Source organism: Phalangium opilio, unplaced genomic scaffold, assembly GCF_054372755.1.
Source record: "Phalangium opilio isolate 3A_F unplaced genomic scaffold, DU_Popi_V2 ptg000031l_1, whole genome shotgun sequence".
Lineage (NCBI taxonomy): Eukaryota > Metazoa > Arthropoda > Arachnida > Opiliones > Phalangiidae > Phalangium > Phalangium opilio.
Window position 1 is genome coordinate 11800308 of NW_028324158.1, and position 26239 is coordinate 11826546.

Genomic DNA, 26239 nt, shown 5'->3' on the forward strand with positions numbered 1-26239 from the left:
ATTTCCCTCTCGTGCTCTCAACACTTGAACTTTTTCGTCATGCACAATTGGAAAAGCCCTCGTCATCGATTTTAACCCTTTTTTTATAATGTCCCATGCAATAGCGTGCCTATTTATTAAGGCTAATATGACATGAAGTTTTAATAACCCACCCCTAAGTTTTTAATTATGGCTTATTAAAATTTAGAAAAATTTTAAGTTCTGTTGAGGTTTTAATATGAATTAAGTCTATTTCTATACCGATTTCATGGTGAAAGTCATGGGTCAGATGAACAAGGTGTGATAAGTGAGGATACCAAGGCTCGGGATTGTTTCAACGTAATAAAGATTGAATATCTACCATTATTTCTACAGTGCTTTTGGGGTAGAGGACGGTAATATGACTTTCCCTGTATAGACCATTGCGGGGAAACCAAAAACACACAGGGACGGAAGGCCGCCATGTTAGGTTATTTCCCCGCTCAAATTAAGATGCAACGCCAGATGGAGACACACGTGAGAGGCTAGGCAATTCGCACTGCCTCTAGCGGTACATGCTTCTTGACCCTTGGGAAATAACCTAATAATAAGGTCAAAGGTGACCTCCCCGCCCCTGTTGTGTTTGCTTCTCTTCTATAAGTAATGGAATGTTCTATTGGTATTTATTTCAAGTAGGCCAAAAAAAATCAAAACTTGACCACAAATCCCAAAATGCAGCTATAGTTACAAGCCCTCGTCAGAAAATTCAAACCCCATGGGTAAAAAAAATCTCAGTGTATAGAAAAACTCTGGACTAAAAGTCTTATTTCCCGTGAAACGGAAATAGAGAGCGAGGTCCTGTCGACTGGGTAGCGCCGCTGAGCTTTACATTTTGACTGATTCGCCCCTTCCTATCAAACCGTGCCGACTTAATTTGAATTCGTTTCAACTCCACACTTCACTAAGCTTTCTCTCTCTCTCTCGGACATACCTATGGTAAAGTCCAGCTAAAAAAAGGGCGTTCTAAAAAACTCAAAGTCCGCTTGTCCATCTTGATATCCGCATGGGAATTGGGATATATCGTCGAACTCGTGTAGAATAACCTCGCGCCAAATATTCCCGCCAAGTCAGGGCAGGGTTCCTTGAAGTAATAGTTAGGTTCCACGAGCCATCTCGCACCAAAAGGTCCCACCAATTTTTCCAGGAATCATTGTTCATTGTTGAAGAAACGATGTTATGAATAAACATAGTTGTTTCGTTCCCCAAATTATCCTTTCCAAACCATGTACCTCAAATATCCACGGCTCTACTACGTATTCGGGCCATTCAAGTAGTGAGTACTACACGATTTACGCAATGTACCTGAACTTTTAAAGCTAATAATTAGAAGTAAAACGTTGTCCCCACTCCGTACAGTAAATTCTATATGGGATAAGGTCGGAGTAAGGTACGAGGTATATCCGCGGTTTCCATGGTAACCAAGATTGTTTGTGGCCAGTGGATTGGTCAGCCAGGGTCGCTTATTACTTCCCCCCCCCTATAGCTCATGCACAGTCTATTTTTCGACGCCTTAATGGTCGTTTAGGTATATAGCCTTGTACTGAATTGTTTCCTATATGTTATATTCCTAGAATATGTAACGTATGACCATTGTGTTTCGTCTAGAGTAGAAATAGAGAGAAATATTCGATTATTTTGGTTCAAATTCGTGCCGAATTCGAGGCGTCTACTACCGTGTTTTTCTCTGTTAAAAAAAGAATGAAACGTCTTCTTCCCCTTCTAGACTTTAGCGTTCTCTTTCGGTATATACCTGCCTTTTCTATTCGTTTGTTGAAACGGTCATTATTTATAAAGAAATGATTTCGTTTATGACTATTTGTTGCTCCGTCGGTATACGCGTTTCTCTACTTGCCTTGATTTTCCCGCATTTTCCACTTAGAGATTTGTCTCGCGAAAGCCGTGGTTGGATTATATATATTCCTCTTCGCTCTCCAGATTTAGGGGTTGTTGGTATGTGAGATGGTGCGGACACTGCGGAGTTAGAAATTGCTTGCATATTGAGCATGCAGGTTACACTGATAATAAGCCAATTTGTTTCATTTGCAATACCAGTGTTTAATTTTGGTTAATTACTCGGGACCTGATTGTTGTAATCAATCGTTGGATAGAGGAGAAATAGGGCTATTACATACTCGAAGGACTTTCTTGTATCTCTTGTAAAACCAGAGTTAAAAGGCGAAGTGTTGATTCATAAGAACATGTTAACCTTTTGGAGAGGACGTTTATGAACATTTTGTTTAATTACTCGGGCCCTGATTGTTGTAACCCCAAGTATTAGGCATCGTTGGAAAGATGAGAAATAGAACTATAACATACTCGAAGGACTTCCCCGTATCTCTTGTAGAACCAGAGTTAAAAGGTGAAGTGTAAAGAAGAGCGTCTTAACCCTTTGTTATGAACATTTAGCTTAATTACTCGGACCCCAATTATTATAACCCCAAGTATTAGGCATCGTTGGAAAGATGAGGAATAGGACTATAACATATTCGAAGGAATTTCCTGTATCTCTTATGAAACCCAAGTTTCCGTTGATTCTTTAAACTAATTTCGGAACTTTAAATTTCTCAATCGACTCTCAACCATCTAACGTACAGAGATTTCTCTCTTCAAGTGTATGGAGTTAGTAATACTCTGAGCCACGATGTTGTTAAGGATTTTCCGCTTTTACTCTTAGTTTTACTTAGGCCATTTGCACGCGAAGAACACGTTTTCCGTCGGTCGCTCACTCGCGCTATACTGCTGACTGCTGTTTCGAGGATTTCAGGATTTCGTGAATGTCAGACATTACCAACTCGAATCGCATCGTTTCCCCAGTATAAGCGGCCGGACCTTATTTTACTTTTTTTGGGAATTTGCCTCGGAGAAACGGAACTTAATAATGTGTGTAGTATTATGGTCTATTATTCAAAAGGGACGACTCCGGAGTTCGGGCCCCCATTGTTTTAGAATTTAGGGGTTATTAAAGGCCCATTTCTCTCGCGCGGTATGTTAGAGAACTTACATTAGGAATGAAAATGTGTTCAAAAAACCAATTTTGTTGAATTTAGTTGATGAAACTTTGAGGTTATTTTTATGGTATTTACCCTCGGTTCAATTCAGTTCAAATTGGTAGCGTCTACATCTTCGAAAAGAACTGTATAAGCGCGCTTTGACGTGAAAAGTCCTTAAAACACCTCCAATATGCTTCAAAAACTAATTATGTAGAATTATGTAAAGTTATGAAAGATTGAGATTACTTGGTTCAGTTCAGTTCAATTTAATTCAATTTTAATTGTTGGTTTTACATCTTAGAATTCGAAAAGAATTGTCCTCAGACACGCAATAATAAATCATGCAGCGAAAACCGAATTGAATTGAATTTAACCATGGCAATTATTAATTGCTATCAGACCATGTCGTGGTTACTAATTAGTCCCGTCCAATTTAATTTATCCTGAGGGATATTTAACACTAACACGCTAAATTAACATAATTAAATATGTTAAGGACGAATTCCTTTTATTATTTTTTTTTTATCTTCATGCAACTTCTAATGGAATTTAAAAAAACTAGGGACTAATTAATTTAATTTTTTTTATCTCTTGATTCTTTTCTCCGTCATATTGTTAATTAATATTCTAGCTTGGTTTGGTTTCATTTACAGGCTACGTAAGAATCTCATAAATTAAAGATGAGAGAAGTTTTAGAAAAAGGTGTATTTTCTTTTTTTTTATTTTCAAAAAATTTCTTTTATTTCTTAGATGTACGTTTTTCGCTAACTTAAACACGGACGGTTTTCCTGAGATTAATCTTGTCTCTTTAAAAAAAACAAGACGGCCCAAGGGCTCGTAATAGTAGCCATATCGTACGAGTGAATAGCCCCTCTATACCCTACCCTAATGAGTGGATAACCCCTCTATACCTTACCCTAATGAGTGAATAGCGCTATCTTTTTCAATGCTTAAATGATTTACCGTGCATAAAATCAGAGTGAATAGCCCCTCGATTCTCTACTCTAAACAGTGATTAAATTATAACCGTATAAATTTACTTATGCTGTAATTCTAATATTCCGGCGAATCGAAGAACAGATAGTTTTTAGTGATAATCCCCTCGATGAGTTTACAACAGTCCTATGCCGATGCACACTTATCGCATCTTATAAATTTCTAACAAGGACTTATGCCCAGAAACTTTTGAAAGAGAAAGTTTAGTTATAGTGATTACGCATTTTAGTGATAATCCCCTCGAATTACCTTTAGCAATGCTAAAATGATCAAACGCATAACGCTCATTTAACACTATGTTAGCTCTATCTAAACCCACATTTGAATTAACCGCCAAAACGTTCCAGTCAAACATAACATAAATGACGATAGCTACCGAACGAGAACGAAACAAGGAAAATCGTTATCTATTTAATTAGCACATAAATAAAAAGGAAATAAATATAAAAACCCCAAACATACAAATTCATAAGTATCCGATCCCACAGATAAAAATTCAAAAGTATCCGACCCCCACAGATTAAGAGGTAACCCACCCCACATCACCCTGATATTTTAGAGATAAAAATAAATAATAAAAAACTCGGGGTTTCTATCAAGTCTCTATAGCTCAGTGGTAGAATTTCCGTCTTCTACGTGAGCGACCCGGGTTCGAATCCCGGCTGCGATCTCAAAAAAATTTTAATTAAAATTAAATTTCTAACCGAGCCCAGTTACCCCTATGGGTGGGTTGTGGTAATATAAAGTTCCTTTTAAGCTAAAATCTGACGATAACGAAGCGACAACCCCGGCCACTACTACTACTACTACGGCTCGGGTCAAACTAAGAGCCTATCGTATACTACGATATGGCTAAAAAAGAGAAAAAAGTAAAGCAAAGGCTTTTTCTTCTTTCACCCACTTTGAAACGAGGGGTAATTCACTATTGATAATGTAAACGAAAATTAGGTATTTTTTTTTTCATCATGAAATTCTTATTCTACTCGGATAAACCAGGCGTATTTCTTACACAATCTGCGTTAATTCTAACCAATTTTTTAAATTATCATAAATTATAACGAGTGGTTTACCCCTCGTTTAGAACGTAGATATATTTTTGAGCGTGACTTTAGCGCCAAAAAGTTTCAGAATTTACTTAAAAATTACTGTGGCGCAAAAATAGGTGGAAACGAACATTAAATGTAACGTATATTTTTTGTGCCTCAAGATTAAATAGAGACGTAATGGAAGAGCGACTAGCTCTTTGGGGACCTCTATGTCAATATGTCTAAGGATATATTTAACTTCAGGTTATTTAGTTTTGCAGTCAAAAAGTGGTTGGAGTAGTTACTCAAAGTATTGAGCCTTATTATATACAAGTTGTAGTTTAAATCGAACAAAATGAATTATGGTTCGATATTATTGGGTAGGAAGGTTTGGAAGTGTTTAGTATTCTGAACCATGCATGACTTAGAAAGGGGACAATTTTTTTTAAAGGGAAGGTATGTGCAATGTGTCTCCAATTGTAACTTGTTTAGGATGACCCTGACATAGAAGTTAACATTTTCGGCTCAAAATTGACTGTCCTATAATTACTTATTAAAAAATGTACAGAGCCTAATTTTCAAATCGCAATAAAAATATTGCAAATTTTGGGGCCGCTATGAAAAAATGTAAATTTTTTTGTTATGAATAATAGCATATATTTTCGTTCTACCTACCCTTTAAAGCATGCCATGGTTCATGCAATTCATAAAGTTTTATATACATAGCGCCGACACTTTAATTTGAAAGTTAAAATTAAGTATATACTGTAGATAACCGCGGTTAAGAATCTAAATTAGTTTTTTTCAAAGCAAGCAACCTTGTCTTGCTGTGTTTTTAATTTTTCTTCTTCCCCTTTTAATACACAGCATGTGGGCTTTGTAATTAATCAAGAAAGCTATAGAGCCTTCATTAAGCGTTGTTATACCAGTTTTTCACATTCTTTAGACTAGCATGTATAGGGCAGTAGGAGAAAAATGTTTTAAACTAATTATCCTTAATTTTGCCTCTCTCTCACTCTCCTTTTTGTCTCGGATAACATAACCGCCCCGGACGGACAGAAATTAAATAATTATAGATGGTTTGAAATTTTATACACCGGTACGCGTTTAATAGGGGATGGAATATGGCAGATATAGTGTTGGATAAATATTTAATTCGAGGCGTCATTTGGGGGATGGGGAGAGGCATGAGTTAGTAATAAGCATGTGATATGTGATGATAATATATCATGACTATATGTTTAAGATTTCGAAAATTATGATTGGTTTTATTATTAAAACGGAAATAGACAGTTATTGCTTTGGATGGAATTTGAGCAGAGGCGTTTCATTTTTGAGTTGGACAGGGTGGTTCTGATAAAGTTTGCCACCTGAATTAAAAGGTACATGTTATTTGGATAAAACTGATGGGAAAGCTGTCCAAAGATGGGATCTATACTATACCTACATTTTTTTAAGGAGATATGGGCTCTCAAAACATTGATTATCCCCTAAAAAATTAAGGAAATAGTCATACATTTGCGAAGTAATTAGCTTTACCCATTAAATAGTACACTTCTGTAGATAAATGTTCAATAACGTTCTTTGATTGAAGACTGATATTTTTAACTGCACATGTTTGACTATTTCCTTGTGTTTAGGGGCCAATCAATATTTGGTAGCCCATATCCCAGTAACTTAATGTTGTAGACCCCAACATGTTCTTTGACACTTTTCACTCAGTTTTACCCTAAGAACAACCCTTAAATTTATGGCAGACTTATCAGCAACACGCTGTAGAATCTAACCTTAGAGGGAATTTAAATCCAATTTAATTTATATAATTTTTTTTTAAATTGAGCCCATAAATTGAAGGAAACAATTCAATCGACGTCTTTTTTTCGGAAAAACATACCATACCAAGACATGATTGTCTCAATTCTTGGAAACCAAAACACGAATAGGGGCTTGTATAAGTTCTCGTGACATGTCTAGCTATAGCTCTAGCCTCTGCAGCCCCCGCGATGTAGATTACTGTGCTAACATAAACCCAGTCAAGCAAAGATTATAAACATGACAAAAATCACCCTCGCAATCGATCTATCACGTCATCCTTTCCCAAGATCTAAACCAAAGCTAATCCACCCACAAATCTAGTAGGTATATCGAGACCTCGCTCTCGCGAAGCTTCACGTGCCAGACGCAGCTATATAGCGCGAGCTGCACTTTCACGATTATCGAGGAGTATAACACTTATTAAAAAAAATACCACCATAACCATACTGGCCCATCCAATATGGAAAGCGTGTGCAACCCCTTGTCCGCAATTACCTATATACCGCCAAAAACCAACCATACCTGCAAGCTCAACGCCTACAATTTTAAAGCAAGGCAGACCATGCACGGGGACCATCACCCCACAGACTTGATTGACTTTATATTGGGGCGGACGTTAAAAACACGTCGTCCATGAATCTACAGAGTCCCTATCGAAAGGTAAAGATCGGGGAAGACCTTGTCTCTTGATAGGAGGAATTTGAGCAGACCAAGGCTTAGGATGGTTCAAAGCCCAAAGCGACCCAGTACATCCATTATTTGTCCAAATGTAGCTCGTTCTTTCTCGTTAGCGAGGACCCATGGCCGTGGATATTAAAGAAATACCCCCCCCCCTTCTATGCTCGCGCGCGCCCATAACAAGAGAAAGCCCTTATTTCTGAGGGGGTATATGCCCCCTTACTTTATACATCGAATTCGCCCCTGACTGAACCTTTTCGTGTTGTACCTGGATGAACCCCGTGATCGCTCGCTGCTCGTCCCCTATCACAGACTCGTGGTGCATCGTGGTGTAGCAGAACTTGCTACTTTGGTTGGTTTCCATGGTGAGTGTTGTTAAGAAGCTTCGCTCCATCATTCCTGCGCGAGATATATCGAGGCATACATACCATACCTCTAGTCTAGCACGCGCGTGTGTTTTTGGAGTACAGGTGAATTTTTTTTTAAACTAGAGAAATAAATGTCTAGGTTTAGACTACCCATGTGCGTTTTTTCAAAAAATTTGTAATGTTTTTCGTACCTGACAAGATTCCCTTCCAATGAGGCTAAAACACTCTCTGCTCATTCATAAGTAAAATAGTTTTCTTATAAGTTAACTGTTAATGAAAGCGACAAGGCGTCCCAACGACGTGGGATGTACACGTACTTGTCTTTAAAAACCCAAGGCAAGATACTTAGTGCAGAATAGCCTTTTTCTACGTGAAACAAGGGGGTAGGCAACCCTCAGTATCGGGACGTACTCTCATGATATAAAATGACTACATCGCAGGCGCAAGAAAACGAAATGGAAGGCAAAGTTTTACCCCCGTGTCTTTCCCTCTTATTTGGATCGAAATGTTCTCTTACATTTTTGGGGACATGACCGCAAATCTCTCCAAGTGGTTTCCTGTTGTGCGATTAGGTTGGGTTATGTTATGTTGGGTTTCATTTACTCCCTCAGTCAGTCAGTTTAGTACATGTCATAGTTCGAAAATTGCTTTAATTTCTGGTTAAAAGACTTAACTATCTTCAGAATTTATGGATACTTTATTAATGATTTTCCTCTCGAAACCTGTACAGTGAACAACTATCCTTTGCTAAGATGGGAAAATAGAGACTTATGGGGCAGGTTTTTTTTACTTATATCTATTGCCTTCACTTTAAATTCGCGATACCCTTATAAATGAATGCAAACCGGGAATCAAGAAAATCGGCATTTACCCCCTTGAGTCGTTCTCATTATTCATAAGGTAAAGTCTCTTACATTAAGAAGCGGGAACTAAAGTGGCTTTTTCGATGTCAAACTGTATACTATTTTCGTAGAATTTTGTCCAGTTAGTGTTCACAGTTGTGATGTAATTCAGTCCAGTTATACACATTTGACCGCAACCGCACCCCTTTATTATTCCTTCCTGGGTTCCACTTCATTACTTCTCCTATCACGAACGCGAAAGAAGATACAGATATTATTAAGAATGGTTCATATTTTCGTCCACTGAATAAATAATAAGGCTACAGGCAATCTTAGAATGCGTGTCACCCCCTTTACCCTCATTTGTTAAAACTATCCATTCTAAGACTGAATATAGGATTACGTATCTTTTTTTGTTGGGGGACAGGTAAATACCCAGGCTTCTTAATATTTTAAGAGACAAATAGCTTGTTTAAAAGTTAAAAGGGATGATTTTTGTATTCTTTATGTTTATGGGTTTGGCTTTTTCGTGCGAAGAAATAGTAATCTCTAAAATGTTTGGTGAGAGTTATAGGACTTATTTCCTTTTAAACAATTTAACTCCCAAGACATTTAAAATAAAATCATGTCTGCATTAACAATTAACTCTTTCAAAGGAGTTCCTGGATAAAGAAAAGTTTTCTTTTCAAGGAACGTTTTGGTCTGTCGCTTTTGAACTAGTTTTGGAACCGTTATATTTAATTTTTCAAAGGAAGAATGCCGAGGACTCTTTTAAATTAAAACAATAAATTTTAAATAGCTCCCATCTTTTCCCCTCTCTCTCTTGAGAATATTATAGTCTCATAAACAGTTTTCACGCTTCTCCGGAGCCATGATTTAGGCATTAACCCCTTATATTACCTCTTTTCCGTATAGCGTACACGCTAATCTGGAGTGTGAGATGAGGTGGCTGAGGAAATTGAGCTTTATTCAATTTCAAAGTAAGCCAGGAAATTTGGAAATCGCTCGAGAAGTCCCAAGGATATCGCGTATTTTTAGCGGTGATTTTATTTTAAAATACTTTTAACGCATGGAAGAACGCCTTAGTGACAAATTGAGTTTCAGGGGTAGACAGTGTTTGATTTTGGCTTCGAAATAGGCCAAAAAACTTCAAAATCGGCCAAGAAATACGAAAGTTAGGAATGTTTTAAGGATATTTTTATTTCATACTTTTAAGAAACGAAGAAACTCCTTAGTCACAAATTAGGTTACAGGGGTAGATAGAGTTTAATTTGGGCTTCAAAATGAGCCAAAAAACGTCAAAATCGGTTAAGAAATAAGAAAGTTACTCATTTTATTCCCCCATCCATCTCATCTACTGTAACTCCAGAGCATGAGTTAAGAAGGTTAAAAGCTTCAGAGAATTCTGAAAATTCCACTCCCCTTGTTCAAGCTCATAAAGTTCCCCTGGTGCAGTGGCTGGAGTCGCGTTGGAGCAGTCCTGGGTTGCACCGGAGCATTCTCTTTTTTTCCTCCACTGGGGAGGCGACGAGGAAGATATCAGATCCATCCAGCCAACTTCTAATTAACTTTTCGATATTCACCCCCTACTCCTACTCCTCCTCCTCCTTGTCTGATAAAAAAATTCTTTGCTCCCCTTTTCTAAAAGGAACGTAAAAGGGGCGAGCGAAATCAGGTTCAAACTCAGCCCCATTCTTTCTGATAATAATACTACGGGATAGCTATAAAGGTAAATTTAACTCGGTGCCATAATATTTTAACTGCAAATACGTGATTTGAAGGGGTATTAGTGGATTTTAATGCCAAAATTTCAAAAGGGCCCAAAGCAAAGCTCTGATGATTTTGTAATGGCACGGAGACAGTATTAGTGATCAACATTAGCTTCAATAGGTTTTTAAATATTTTTGCGTTTCTAAAACAATCGAATGATAAATATAGATTTGATTTACTTTAATTTGTTTGGTATACAAATATTTATAAATTTGCCATGCTAATATCTGATTGGAGGTAATGGGAAGGGCTTAAAACGTTTTTAAACCTCTCGCCTCTCCATCCTCAAGTTTCAGTAACTCGTTCCTCTAACGCGAAGATAAGTTGTTTACATTCGAGGATAGGTCGATAGCTACTCCAAAGTCACTTCGCTTCTAAGTTCAAATGCATCAGTAGTGACGTCAGGGGTGACGGTTTCAATATCTCCTCCCCTTTAGTTCAAGCAGAAAGGTATTGAAAATGGCAAGTTAAAGATTTGAAGTAAATGAAATCTATGTATTCTTGTTGAAAGTCATAGTGGTTTGGATTGTACTGAATTTTTAATACATTTGTAAATCGCCTTTTCAATTTTTAATCTTTCGCCATATATTTCATCAAATACTTACCATATTTTTGCACAATTCTAAATCGGGATTTTTTTTTGGGTCTTTGCAAGGTGTGGGCGCGTGCTGCGGAAATTTTACCTCCTGGAACCTTTTGGCGGGCTCTCCCATTAGGAAATAAATGACGGGCGTGGGGTTGCCATGCCAACTTCACTCGAGACTCAGACTTCTACTATAAATCTATATGCCTGTCCTAATGCTATATACCTTTCCTATACTAGATAAACTTATAGGTCTAAAACGGTAAAACCTCACTACAAACCAGAAGCGAATGAGACACTATGAAGTATCAGGGAGGAAGTAGAAAAGGAGACGTATTGTGTCGGATGGTGAGGTAGTATTCTACACCGGGACTCTAGATAGGCTCCTCCCACAATTTGGGAAAGGGGGTTAAATATTGGTCCATTCTTATCACGTGGGTTGCAATTGGCCTTATTCCTATTAAGCGTCACTGGCGGAGGGTCTGGAAACTACTCCTATAGAGACTGGATAACTTAAAGAAGGTTCTCGGAATCACCATAAGATGGTGCAACGCTAGAGCCACCTGGCGGTGATTCTGCGAACTTTCGTAGGTTACCAAGTCTTGGAACGGTTTTGAAGACACTTTGTTACAGTTAAATGCTTCGGATGACGCATAAACCTCGGCCTACCATCCATATCCCTGGTCTTTGAAAAATATTGTTTTAATTTCCATTCATTAGCTTGGTAGGGCGATCGGTTGGGTGTACGTATATATAGGAGCAACTTTGAACTGAACGCACCGGTCCCCTTTTAATTTAGTTGGCGCGGGGTTCGTCTTTTGTTTATTAAATTTGAACAGGGTTAGGCCTAGTTTTTGGTACGTTTAGACTTAGCTTGATGGCGGTTATTCCCTTTGGACGCTTGCTATTCATTGCATCCCTATTCATGGTTCCTTCAAAACTGTCCGTCGTCCACAAACTTTATAATTGCGAGCTAGAGAGATCGCGCCAAACTTAGTTATTTTCCTCAACTACCGCCCGCCTATCTCTTTGTTTCAAACTTTAGTCGCGTTCACATCGTGATGCACTTGTCTTTTGGGTTTAAGTTATAGTTGAAGATGATCACCTGTCTTTTGTATCTAATAAACAGGTGTTTTGGCATTGTTAAATAGGTCTGTATTCGTACCTTAAGCCTTTTATATTCATAATTGGCGCGTTTTAAAATATCACGTGCGTTTCGCGAGTGTATTATGTAAATAGTCGTTAAGCCACGTGAATTGTGAATATATTAAAGTTTTTCTTAAGAATTTGTTTTCAAACTAAGAAATTTGGCGCGCTTTGAAATGCCACGTGTTTCACGAATGTTTTAAAATAATCGCTAAGAAATTTCGCGCGCTTTAACGGTTGTTTATATAACAATGCCACGTTACTAGTGAATAGATACCGGAACAACAAATACGGTGCGAACGAAGCCAAGCTTAACCTAGATTAGTAGAAGGAAACTATAACCACAGAATAGAGCACCATCCAATTAAAGGAACTTTACAAGTTTTAATTAACAGGCGCCTCGTGTATTAATTTTTAAAAAGTTTTTGGCGCGATAGCGTTCACAGCACGGCGCGCGCACACACACTTGTTTCTCTAAATGAGGGCCACCCTTATTCAATTTAATGACCTCGTGAGTATATCTTTTACCGTTAGATTAGTGAAATTCTGACTATAGCTATAGCTAGCTCTCTCTGATCTGAAGATCGAGCGCGGTAAGGTTCTTTGATCTTGGAAACGTAGCGAGCGCGAACAATTTAGAATCGAGAAAGGACAGTATATACCCCCCAGTGCCTTATTAGTACTGACCTTTAACCTTGTATAAAATTTCTGTACCTACATCCTGATTCGGAGAAAGTTAGGGCGGGTTTCCCATCGACCAATGAAGGGTGGATTCTTGGAAAAAAATTAACAATTTTTCATCGTAAATTATTTCTAGTAATTATGCCAGAGTCTTTCTTAGAATAAAAATAGAATCTGACCAATTTGTTTTCTTAAAATGGAACATTGATTGGTATGTGGGCAACAAAGACATCGATTAAGATGTGGCTTCAAACAATACGGACCATCCAAATTTGGTGCAGGACTGATTGGTAACGTTTGAAGCCCTTCCTAATGTCTTTGTTAACCACATACTCAATTAATGTCTTAACACAAAGAAAGCCTTTAATTTATTGCCACTGCTCCTAGGTCACAGAAAATTAAATCTGATATTTGAATCCAAAGAAACTATGCCTTATATTTGAGATTCAAATTATCTCCCCCTTAATGTTATTATGTAACAGAAACCCCACAAAACAAATATAAATAGAAATTGCAACTGAAAACTTTGGAATGAAAGCGAGAACAAAATCCATTACGAAAGAAGAAATTTGAAAAACCCGAACCTCGTGCTAGCTCCCGTAAAATAAACATGGAAAAATCTATTCTAAAAAGAAAGAAAAACTCATTACTAGAAGTATTACGGTTAAATCCGAAGTTGTCAAATAAGATCTTGTTCCAAGGTACATTCACTGGGGTGTAAACCTTAATTCAAATCTGGTTTTCTTTCAACCCTTTAACTTTTCGTTTAGTTTAATTTCATTTGATTAACCGATGTCGATACCAATATTGAAGTTTTACTGCATGGAACCGATACCGATTATAACTGATATTTTAAACTCAGCGAGCTAGCCGATTATTTAACACAATGAAACAAATATTGACCGATTACCAACCGATAACGACCAATTATCAACCGATTTTTTCCGATTATTAATCGGTAAATTAATCTCGAACCGATTATTAATCGGTAAATTAATCTCGAACCGATTAATCGGTTAAAGTGTATTCCATATCGGTCACCGATAAGGATATCATATCAGTTTGTACCCATCACTAGTTTCATTTGATAAAGGACAGAAATGTCTTCCATGGTTATTTTGTTATATAATTCAAGATCGAGATCCCTTGGTTACTTCATGTTGATCTATTTTAATCATTAAGTTTCCTTAACCATAGCAACGTTAACCAAAATCAATTTTTACGAGGTGCACTAGCTCGTTCATCCACATAAACATATGATACGTATAGGCCCTTGTTTCTGCTAAATATCTCCCTGCAAAAATAAAAATAAAAAAATAATAAAAAGCAATTGAGGTTTAATCGATGGTCGATTATGCCGTGACCACGCGCCGAATTTTGGGTAGTAGCCCTATGCCAAATTAAAGCGTTCTAGATAATAGAACCACCGAAAAATCCAGTTTCATGGGAACCGAATGTTTAAAATCGTTCAAAACGTGCTTTATATTGCCGAAATCTATAGGGCCCATATAATGCGGGATCTTTTGCATCATGGTTTAATATTGAAATATATATACCGAAGCTTATTTCACGGCTGAAGATTTTCAATATACGGGTGATGTAATGCGTATATATTCAAAGCTTACTATCATACTATGTTGGATTTATTCTTTAAGACCGTAACCATCTTCCTAAGACGTTGTTTCAAGGTTGCCACACCCAATCTCGTATAGAATAGGGTAGGTATTAGGTGTATCTTGTAGCTTATATCAAATATTTGGTCAAAAAATGTATATATATATAGGTATATTTTGATACAATTTTTTTTATTATTATTATTATTATTATTTTTTTTTTTCAATTTGATCGATTTTTTAATTAAGGTTGACTATAAAAAGTTGTTTAATAACTTTAGGAGGAGTGAGGTTGTTTTATATACCTTAATGAGGTTGTAAAGGTTAATTACGATTTACTATGCAGAAGGATGTAATTAGAAGTTAATTATTATTATTGCAGCTTTGGTGGTAAAATAATTACCATATATTAAAATTTAAAATTAGAACGACGGTAACCTGCTTATGATTTTAATGTTTTAAAAATAAAATAATATTTTTTTGTTACGAATATTGAAATAAAAAATTTTCACGTGTTTATATTCTAAAAATAAAAACACTTGAATATATTTTAGATTCGCAAAAAATTAAATATTAAATTTCATTTCAATGTTAAATATAAAAATTAACCATCCATTGTTTGCATCGTAAATAACTTTACCACATTTTCAAATAAGCAAAGAACATAATCTCCTCAAACCTTTAATAAAGCCACCCCAAACATTCTCCCGAAAAAACCAACGAGAAAAATAACTTGTCAAAAATTCTTAACCTTAACCTGTTACATTTCAATTAACTCTTATCTGCTACTGGTTAAAAAACCCACCTACGGTAACCCCCTTAATACGTTCTCCCTTATTTTAGAGAGGTACCACTTTTGAAGCTCATATTATCATGATAGGTACCATGGTGGTATTGGTACCGGTACACCCAATATAATATCGTGAGAAATTCCAAGAGATCCCTGCTGCGCGTAAAATTTCTTCTTCGTTACCAAAAAAAAATAGAAAACTAGTTTCGGTTCGGGATGAATCGAGCTCGTAAATAGATAAAAATCTTAGGGCAATTAATTTTCTTAGCATGTATGTATAGGAGGGTCCGTCTAAACTGCCTAAATATTGAGAGATCACCTCACCTGCACAGGCTGGGTTTTCACAGAGAGTATTGTTTAGAACTTGATGGGGATATAATGTAAGGCAAAATCCGTTTTTGTGTAAGGTCATGTTTTTTGGTTTTTTTTTCGTATTAATAACTGTAGGAAAGGTTATCCAGAGTAGGCTCATGTAAATCTGCTTTTAATTTTTTGTTGTTGTTATAAGCTTTGGCATAAGTTCATAAGATATGTTCTATAAGTTTGTCACTGGTTACAAACTGGCACTGGAGCTTGTTATGAAGTGATTGAAGTAGGTCATAGATTCGAGGTAAAGCGACGCCTTGTGAGATAGGCGCTGTCAAAGGTATAGGGTGGACTGCAAAACCGAGTGTAGTCAATTCAGTTCTCGCTTTCGTCGTTCTCGAACTAGCACTCAGTATAAGTCTATCGTATTAGGAAGTATAGGTAGTGTCATACTTATGGTTTAACCCACCATTTTCCAAGATGGTCACCCAACCAATAGAACCATCCCATGATTCTTCGGTCCAACCAACACCCTGTATGTTTCCTCTGTGAGATTAATTTGTAAACAAGAGAAAGGCGAGATGAGCCCGCTAACAACAAACAGCCCAAGCGAGAAATAAAACATGTCAGACGTATGCCTGCTTACACATCGCTATTAATAATGAAGCCAAGTATCTCTTGCAATATTTGAGGGTATAGTTTTTGGGTTCGAGGGTGATCAACCATCACGCCCCTTTTTACCTTCCTCCCCCCCCCCCTCCCCGCTTTTCTCCTGGCACCCATGGGTCTACTGCAGGCATATTTGGTTGGCGGGAGTATGAAAGGAAAGATGACGGTTTGTAATCGACAGGTAACGTGAACCCCCCCAAAAGTATACAACCCCTAATTTTAGTTTTTCCCTAACATACACAATTCATGGATAGTCAGTACTCGGTAAGGCTAGAACTAAGAACCCATGGATGGAGATACGATACCCGACCCGAAAAACAGAGACTCGGTTGGCAGGAAATGGTTTTTATTGATTAATGTTTAGCATTAGTCGAAATACTAGAACATAAGTGTGCTTTGAGATGGAAGGTTGTAACCCGAAGTTGAACGGAGCTCTACACCCCTTTTAAGTTCTCCTTACTTTTACTTCAAGGTATTGGCTTTTCATACTAGTTTGTACAGGGTGTTTGTGATAAGTCTGCCTTTTTGTGGTGTTTTCTTTTGTCAAATTGAGTGCAAGGTTACGAAAAAGATGTAGGGATGTACAATATTTAGTTCGCGGAGATATCCCTAACATTGATAACAAGGAAGTTGTCAGTCACACATTGGAGTAAGACATATCATTCTTTAAGCTAAGAACCTTATTGGACCTGTATCTAGTAGAAGAGAAGTTGGACTATTCAGTTGGACTCAAAGAAGACACCCTTTAACTTATGGCAAAATTATCAAAACACTCTGTATTTTGTTATACGAACTCACTGTGAGGTCATGAACCTTTCAACGAAATTCCTTACCGTAACCTTTAAGGGTTATAAAAATTCCAATGTGTCCTCATGAATGAATGTTGTTATACAAAACCCATGAAAGTCATTGAATTTATCGAACCTTGTCAAACTTTATACGAAAAATACCTTTTTACCATAAATTCTGTCCTTTATTTGACACCCTTAAACCGGAGTTCATCTCAACTGAGATTGCACTGAGGTCAAGAAGAAGTACTTTGTTATTGCGTTGGAGTTTCACCCTGGAATGCTTTTTTTTTTCTTGTAGTTTGCGTGTTGATGTATTGATGTCCGGGTGAATTTTATAGTAGGGTTAGTTCTTGACCCCCATAGCCGGTTTGCATTGCTTTTATTGGTCAATATGAACGGCGCATGTCCGAGTTTGAACAGTATTTATTTTACCCTCGTTAAAGGCAACTCTGGATCATACGTAATTGATGAAAAAAACGCAATATCGTTTCTAACATGATTAAAACTTGAATAATTATTGCGTTATGGGTAATGGACATAGAAGTTTTATTGTTTATGTAGCGGCAATTGGGTTTGAGCTTTTGTAACTTCAGGGTTGTAGTTGAAGTCCATATCGTGAAGAAATTGCAATTGATTGCTAATTATCAGTCTAAAGGGGAGAAGTAGAGCTGTTGCGTATTAAATGCAACGAAGGTGGACGTGCGGCGTAGTGCATATTATTGCTAGTATACAGACCTTGGTCTTGCAATAACAATGGCGGTTTTTGCTAATTTTATGAACCACTGGAGTTCCGATTGTTCAAATACCAAGTTTTTGGTATCGTTGTATAGCTAAGAAATGGGGCTATAACATACTCAAAGGAAATTAGCGTATCTCTTATAGAAACAAAGTTATAACATACTCCAATATGCATACGCGCAATAAGTTTTGGGATTGAAAGAATTAACGCTAAGTACTTTGCTTAAGTTATTTATGAAAGTATTTGACCCCTAGGTACTCTATTTAATAAATAACTCCGAACAGGGTTCATGCATGGCTTGTATAAATGTCGACCTTTAGTATTAAGGTTTTCGTAAATTGAAAAATATTGGCATCAAGGTATGTGTTAAGCTTTAGGTGAAGCGAGGTGAGGTGATCTCCCGCCAAATTCTCTTTTTGGTCAAACTATATCTTGTTGGGCATTGGCGCGTAAACTAATACTAAACTAGTAGCCCCCCCCCCCCCCAAAAGTTCAGCAGCTCTTTAGTTCGCTCAATAACTCGACGGGGATGTTTCAACTCCGGTGAGAATTTTGGTCCCGTTTCTCCCGCCAAAAAACCCTAACCCAAACCACTTTCTTTTGCCTTCCCGCGACACGGAACTTCGAATCTCTTTTCTTTTCGTCTCCACAAATTTGTTCACTCCATCGCCTTCTTTAAGATACTCTAAAAAAACACACTCTTTTTTATCGTACTAAAGAATGCTGAGGTTAGTGAAAAAAAATAAATATCCTATATCAGCACAAAGTGCGCTCGCGATCGCTGTTTTCGGTGGTAGCGGGAAATTTGCGGGTTCTGGTGCCTGCAATTTTTACCTATATACCTATATATATATATATAGTACCTTCTTATCATCTAAAATGGAAACTGTATACAGTTTGAAAATTGCGCCGACAGAGCAGAGTGTCACTTGAAAAAGAAAAAATAAAGAAAATCCGATTCTCGATTTGTTCGTTATTTGTCGATCTTTTTGTTTAGTTTCGAATTTCGAGGGTTGAGTTTCTGTTTTTTTTTTTTTCCTTTTTTTAGGGGGGGGGGGGGCTTGAAGTCTTGCGCCTTTTCTTACTATTTAGTTGGCTTTTCTCAAAAAGATTTTGGGTTTTTTTATTTGTTAAATTGTTTTCTGCGTTTTAACTTCAGTGCATTGTTGCCTGGCATTCTGTGACCTAAGTTAGTCAAGTATTGAATTGAACTGAAGTACTAGCTTTCATTTAGTAGTTTCTAGGCTTCACAAAGGCCTAGCAACACTGCATGGGAGTGACGGCAAATTGTTAAATAGTTTTCTTCGTTTTAACTTCAGTAGAGTAATGCATAGATAGCATTCTGTTATTCAAGTTAGTCAAGTATTGAATTGAACTGAAGTACTAGCTTTTATCTAACAGTCTCTAGGCTGGCAACACTGGAAAAGATGGCTAACAGGGTTCAAACTACCCTTTATTAAACTCGTGCATTACATAACAAAGAAAAATAGACCAGCTCTCAGTTTACTGCTTTTAAACATAACTTAGTTTAAGGAAATACAAAAAAGAACATTTTACAACCAATGTTCAGTTTTGTATTCTTTGTAAATGGGATGTTAAGGGGAACCGAACTGTAAACCATTATATCAACAAATCAACGTAAGTGTTTAGCGTTAATATACCTATAGGGTCATTGTTGACTAAAGCTAGATGCTATCAAGACGATATAAATTTGATATCCTCCATTACCCTTGCTGGCTTTACATCATACGGGTCTATTGTTGGAATTTGAATTATTACATAGACTATTTCGATAAAGACATACTCGAGCTTGGGTCGTGCGTTTTCCTACATTGACATTTTAGTACTGTTGAAGGTGACCTCAAAATAGCTGGTAATTTCGGTTGAAATAGCCCATTTTTTACCAAATTTCAGAAGGCGTATTTAGGCCTATAATAATGAAAATACTATAATACACCCTAATTTTCTTTGTAAGTACTATCTTTGGTGTAATCTAGGAAATCTATGATATGGTAACCCGTATTTTTTACCTTGAGGGTAATTTATCAAGGGTTTAATTACCGTATATACTTAACTTACTATAGTAATACCATAAGTATACATTATATTTTGGGCACAGTACTATTTTTCATTTCCCAAATTGGACCACCATGGTATGGTTCATAGACCCCCTTAAGGCATATCATCCCTCTCAAAATTGGACCCCCAAAAGTGTATACAGTTTACCTCTTGACCCTTTATAAATTTTTCGCGGTAAATAATTCAATGTGGCACAAAATAAACCAAGGGGGGAGGGGGTTTGAAGATTTAAAGGCGTACTGAAATTCAAATAGTTGAAAAAATAATAATAGGATATTTATCCTGAATTAATTATAGACCATTTTGATATTGAATTATATTATGACTAAAAAGAGTTGTTCGTGCGTGACAATCATGTTAACTTATTTTTAGAAACACTATAAAATCATGTGTGGCAATTTACTTCAATATACCTTTAAAAGATTATAAATTTTAAGAATACATTCATCACACAGCGAGAATACACATATCGAACCCATCAAAACTCGGTTCAGTTTTTTTTTCGCCAAGACCACCCCTGTCGACCCTGTTAGAACTTCAATCAATTTATCCCAACAGCACCATTCTCAATATAATATCAGCGTTTTGCATGACTCCTAAAACTCCTCACTTACCGTAAAACCCCCTAGAATACAGCATACGTCACATGCGATATTAAGGGTACACCATGGGCCCAGCCTGCTGTTGTCCCTCTAGGCCCAACCATCATTGGGTAGGTTGGTTAAAGGTTTATAAAAAATGGTTACGGTTCAGTAGCGTATTCACGTGACCCCCTTGATAGTTTACTTTCCCTCCCTTCATCATGGCACGGAAGGGACCCCATGATGCCTCTCTCTCTCTCTCTCTCTCTGTGTCTCTTTCCTCCTTTTCAGTCGTCATCGTCAGACGTGAGTTCAAAATTTGCTCCACTCTCTTTTCCAGACTCATTTTACCATAACAATGGTGGTGGTGCTGGAGAGAGACCGGCGTTGCATGTGCCGGCTGGGTAGCAGCACCCTGGATTTGCCTAGCTCGAACGGATCCGGACTGCACCGGGGTTGTGCTAGAGTACACTGTGATTGTTCCCTCCGTCACCCATGTCGATGTTGTGGAAAAACGAATACCGTTTGAAGGATAGTTTGTTACCCTCGACGGACACGAGTTCGGGATCATGGCATTGGGATTCGTCATATCCTTGGGTAAATCATCTGGATATCGCCTCAACTCCGGACAAGGACATCATCATGGATATGGTCATCAAAGGAGGACCTTACTTGAAATTATTGTGGGAACGCTATGGATTGTCGTCTTGCTAACCTCTTCAGTTGGTGAGTGTTAATGACATTTTTTGATTTGTTTAATTGGCTTTCGAATGCTACTGGGAATTGCAGGGGATTAGGCCTAAGATAATTGACATATTGGTAATTATTTTAATGAGTTCTAATTTCATTTTGATTTGATTTCTGTCATTCTATGTCAGTAAATGTAAAGTTTCTAATTGGGATTAGGATAAGGGATTTAAAATGTCAAATAGACCGTTTGAGTCCGTGCACGCTGAGATGGAAAATCATAGGTTCAAAGGTCATTTTAAGCCTTGGTTTTAAAGATATTTACGAGTTTGTGTGTAGACTTAATTCGATTGCATATGTATTTAGGAAACAGCGTGTCTAGAGAATCTGAAAAGTTAATTTAAGGGTTTTGATTAATTTTAGAGTGTGTTTGTATGTTTGTCATTTGGACTAGAGTTTCCCTTCTTGCACCCTGGGGACGTTTGACAAGACCTAACTTTATATACTAGGGGTCTTGGAGTGTTGCTGGCACTGTGTAATTGCCTCGCCTGCTAATTATAACAACGGTTCCTTTGATCTGTTAAAATTGCTTCTCCTGCGTGGTAAATGTGTGCAGCGCGAGTCAAACTCAGAATCTTTGATATGCATTTCGTGATATTTCAGAATTAGGCTGGGATTTGGGATAGTGTAATTAGTTTAGGTTGTGTTATGATGTTTTCAAGTCTTAAGACATGATCATTAAGAAATGGGCGTCGATTTAGTGCCAACCAAATCGAGGGGGTATTAACGGAAGTGTTACAAACAGTTCCTTATTATCTAGGCCTATATCCTTTCAAATTCAAATTTGCAAATGCGAGGATATAATATAATGAAGCTCAGTTTTCTATTGAATCGTTTAGTAACAAATACCACCTGAGCCGAATACCGGTATCGAGTTGCTTTGTTTGATATTAATTATTTAGATTTTCGCATTATCGTCTTTACCTCAAACTTAAAACTTTCTGGGACTTTAGAATAAACAACTATGCATTAATGATAAGATACCTTCAAATATTGAAATGGAAAAGCAGCTTTGATAAAGATAAAAGTTAAGCAGATTAATAATTAATTTTCAACGGAAATTCATGAAATGAAGTTTAAGATAAAAATAATGTTCGGATTATTCAGATCCAAATCCTTTTCTTATGTAATATTAAAGTAGATCGCTGATTGGTCGACCAATGAATTAACCAAATTCGTATATGCATATAACGTGTATTTTGTATTAGCATAAGATATGTTCCATAAGTATTATACTACCTCTATTTAGTAATGCTAGAGACTTACAGCTCGAGCTCGGAGCTAGTTCGAGAACGACAAGCGAGAATTGACTACACTCTGTTAATTTTGCAGTCCATCTACCTATTTAGGCTGTACTAAGCCTTTGACAGCGCCTCACCAGGCGTCGCCTTACCTCCAATCTAGGACCTACCTCCCTCACTTCATGACAAGCTCCAGTTTGTAACCAGTGACACACTTATGGTTATGAAGAAGACCTTATTTCAACTTACAGACTTCGTTTCGTGTTTATTTCTGTTTTATTCCGTAAAGAGATAAAATGTCTCGGGTGTTTATTTAAATTTTAAATGATCTGGATTCGGGTTTCTTTTTTTTGGGGGGGGGGGGCGAACATAAATATTTAATTTCATTTTATATACGAATTTTTTTAAAATCCATGTGACTCATGATCAAGATATAGGGAGAGAGGTTAATCGGGAAGCCCCTTCTTGCCTTCTAAATTTTTCCACGCTCTTATATTTTAAAATGGAAACGAGAACAGTGGTGTGGTGTGGTGCGGGCTTCCGCCTCGTGAGCCGATCTACAGTTTAACCCTAGACAGCTGGCTTCCTAAACGCCAGCCACATTGAGGCTGCGGCTAAGAGGCCAGGAGAGGTCACCCTCTCTCTATATGTATATTTCAAAAGTTAAATTGAGCCAAAAATCTTTTAAAACCATCCTTTGATTAAAGGCAATGTGAAAGACGGGTCTGCAGGGTGTTTTTGATAAGTCTGGTGGCATAAATTAAGGGGGATGTTCTTTTAGGCGATTTTGAGTTATGAATTTCCTTTGACATATTGCCGTCCAGACCACTGTTTTCGAGTTATGATTTATACCAGGGATAGATTTAATTTTAGAAGTAGGAATGGAGAACGGTTAGCATTTACTTCAGTCCGAATCATCGCCCAGTGAAGACCCCCTCCCTCCAACACGTACGTAACGAAAAGTTTAAATTATCTTATTGGCTCACTTAAACTACGTTTTGATGACGTTGCTGACTGGGATGGCGAAAAATACGTAATTCCTTTTTACCTCTGTCGCTATGACCCGCCTCTGCTTTCATACCCCTCCGTCCCGTGGAAGGGGGTCCGGGACTTTGACGCGCGCCCAGAAGATTACTCTGTTCTCCATTCCTACTTCTAAAATTAAATCTATCCCTGTTTATACTAAATAAATTCAAGCGCAAATATCTTGAAAAATGAGGATAAGATAAATGCTAGGATTTAAGTGTAGAGGAGACAAATTGCGGCTTAGTAGTAGAAATTCCAACCAATCTTCCCATCCTTATATATTCTTAATCGAAAAGGATTCGCCCATTTTAATCTCTGGAATCGATCAAATGAAATCCCTTTTCATCTAAAATGGTTCTCACTCTTTCCTTTTTAATTCTTTTCACGACTTGGAAAGTAAAGTTGGAACTCATTCCATTATTTCTAACTCTTGATTGCCCTATACCTCTTATCAAAAATACTTTTCAACGGAAATTAAGGTATATGTACTACATATATATTTAATATACGGTCTCAAATAATTTAAAAACCGTAGCGAATTCAACACGTTTTATCGTGCGTTTAAAATTGCCCCGCAATTAATGCCTTGTTAGATGAATTTTTTTTTGTAGATAGGAAATAATTTCGTGACCTTTTGCGGTCACAATAAAAATTTCTACATAAATAATTAATTCTTATATGTATAGGTGTATATACATTTAATAGGGGGGTCTAGCTGTAACATTCTTTTGAAAGCTGCTCTGCGGTGTTAAATTCATTATGATAATTAAAAACCCTTAGGGTCATTAAAGGCAATAGGTGTTAATATATGCCTTTGAATTCGACCGAAGTTTCGGTTCTGTCGCGCGGTGAAAGTGCCAAATAATTTGTATTTTTAGCGATTTAGCCCGCAGTCATGTAACTTATTAGCCCTCCCTTAGTTTCCTTAAAGGGAATATAACCGCTAAAAACAAAAATATTCTCAAAATTATAAAGATTCATTGTAGAGAATGTGTCAGTTATTTGAAATTCTATTGCAGTATGGTGTGATTCCTTTTAGACATCTGGATGGAGTTGTATATTCTCGGTACGATCCGATTAATTCTTGTAAAAAAGGACAATTTTTGAACTACAAACATTAACAAACTATTTTCGAAATTACAAAGATTCAGTGCAGAGAATGTGTCAGTTATTTGAACCTCCATTGTTCTGTATTCGGCAATTCCTTCAAATATCAACGACAGTTATATATTCTCGATACAATCGAATTAATTCTTGGAAGAAAAAGAAGGACAATTTTGGCCCATCGGAAACGATATGTTCTATAACCAGAACCCCTATTATAATTTTTATGGGGAGAACATGGAATCATGCTTGGACCACGTGGGCTGGATATTATAGCTTATAGGTTATTTTTTTGGTGGGGGGTTGCCAATGGCTGCTACGGTCCATTTCATTTGTCATAATTATAATCTTGGAGCTGCAGGGGCGACGGGATTCATAATGGCGTAATAGGCGCCGCGTGAAGTATAGATTAGTCCAGAATTAATGCGCCCTTTTAGCCTGTAGTCGCTTATTTCGGCCTTTTTTCCACCTTATTTCTATAACCAAGGCTTAGGTACGTGCATGGAGAAGAGAAAGAGAGAAAAAACCTCTTGTAATATGAAAAATTTATACAATTTTTTTGTCTCCAGGGGAATTAAAGGCGAAATCTGTTAGGTATAATAGCTTTTCTCTCTCATGCAGTCGCCGACGCCGACATCCAGCTATGTAGCTAGAAATACGTAATAGTCGATTATGGGTTAGCTTCCTCGATGGAATATTAAAGTATGCATGTACTATACTCGCCGCTTTTCAACGCGCTTAAATATTTTAGTAACTGGCGGTTTTTTGTTTTTCTATGCCTTTTTTTGGTTTTAAGCGATGGTTTCGAGTTATAATGGACGGTGCCTCTGAGTGTAATATGACAAATGACACGAAATACGTAATTGTAATTGTAATTTGGTTTAATAGTATTCAATTCTGTTATAGATAAGGCATAAGTTTATAAGGTATGTTCCGTAAGTTTGACGAGACTTAAAGCTCGAGCTAGTTCGAGAATTCACTACAGTCGGTTTTGCATTCCATCTTCCTATTTAGTCTGTACTAAGCCTTTGACAGCGCCTCACCAGGCGTCGCTTTAACCTTGAATCTATGACCTACCTCACTCACTTCATGACTAGCTCCAGTGTCTAAGTTAGTAGTGACAAACTTATGGAAGGAACATATCTTATGAACTTATGGTGAAATTGAAACCTAACGAAGTTGAAAGCGCAAAATGTGTATGGCTGTACACGTTTTTTCGGTATGTTTTGTACAACTAGAAGACGACATCATGACCATGCACCAATTGAATCTAACGTAAGCCAAACCAACCCTAATCATCATAGCCATCTATATCCAAACCTAAGTTTACTGTCCTGAACTATCTCACCAAAAATCCAATTGGAGTCGGGTTGTCATCTTTTCCCCCAACGGTCTTAAAGTTTCTAGTACCTTCTTGGGAGGGAGACATTCAAATATGTTTATGATAAGGTGTACCCAATTTAAGAACGACTCCCACTCCGGAACTCCTCCGCCAAGCACGACTTTTTATACCGGGAACATTTTTCAAGGGAGACAAATCTTGAACGTAAACCTTGTGTTTCGTAATAGTTAGTATAGGGCGCTGTCGGTTAGCTGTGGCATAGGGGCTAGCCACCACCCCTCTATGCATTGTAAAGGGAC

At 37.3% G+C, this 26239-nt stretch overlaps 1 protein-coding gene across 3 annotated transcripts in view; it reads left to right on the top strand.

Annotated features, from left to right (window-relative positions):
* Positions 1-26239, top strand: part of gogo (thrombospondin-1 like protein golden goal) — a 49188-nt gene that overhangs the window by 9620 nt on the left and 13329 nt on the right. For 2 of the 3 annotated variants that reach the window (XM_089870205.1, XM_089870204.1), the window contains exon 2: positions 20821-21206. In XM_089870205.1, coding sequence (XP_089726331.1) covers positions 21050-21206 — 157 coding nt within the window. In that variant the 5' untranslated portion in view covers positions 20821-21049. Of the gene's footprint in view, positions 1-20437; positions 20612-20820; positions 21207-26239 lie in introns of those variants that run through there. The other variant, XM_089870206.1, reaches the window with a different exon arrangement.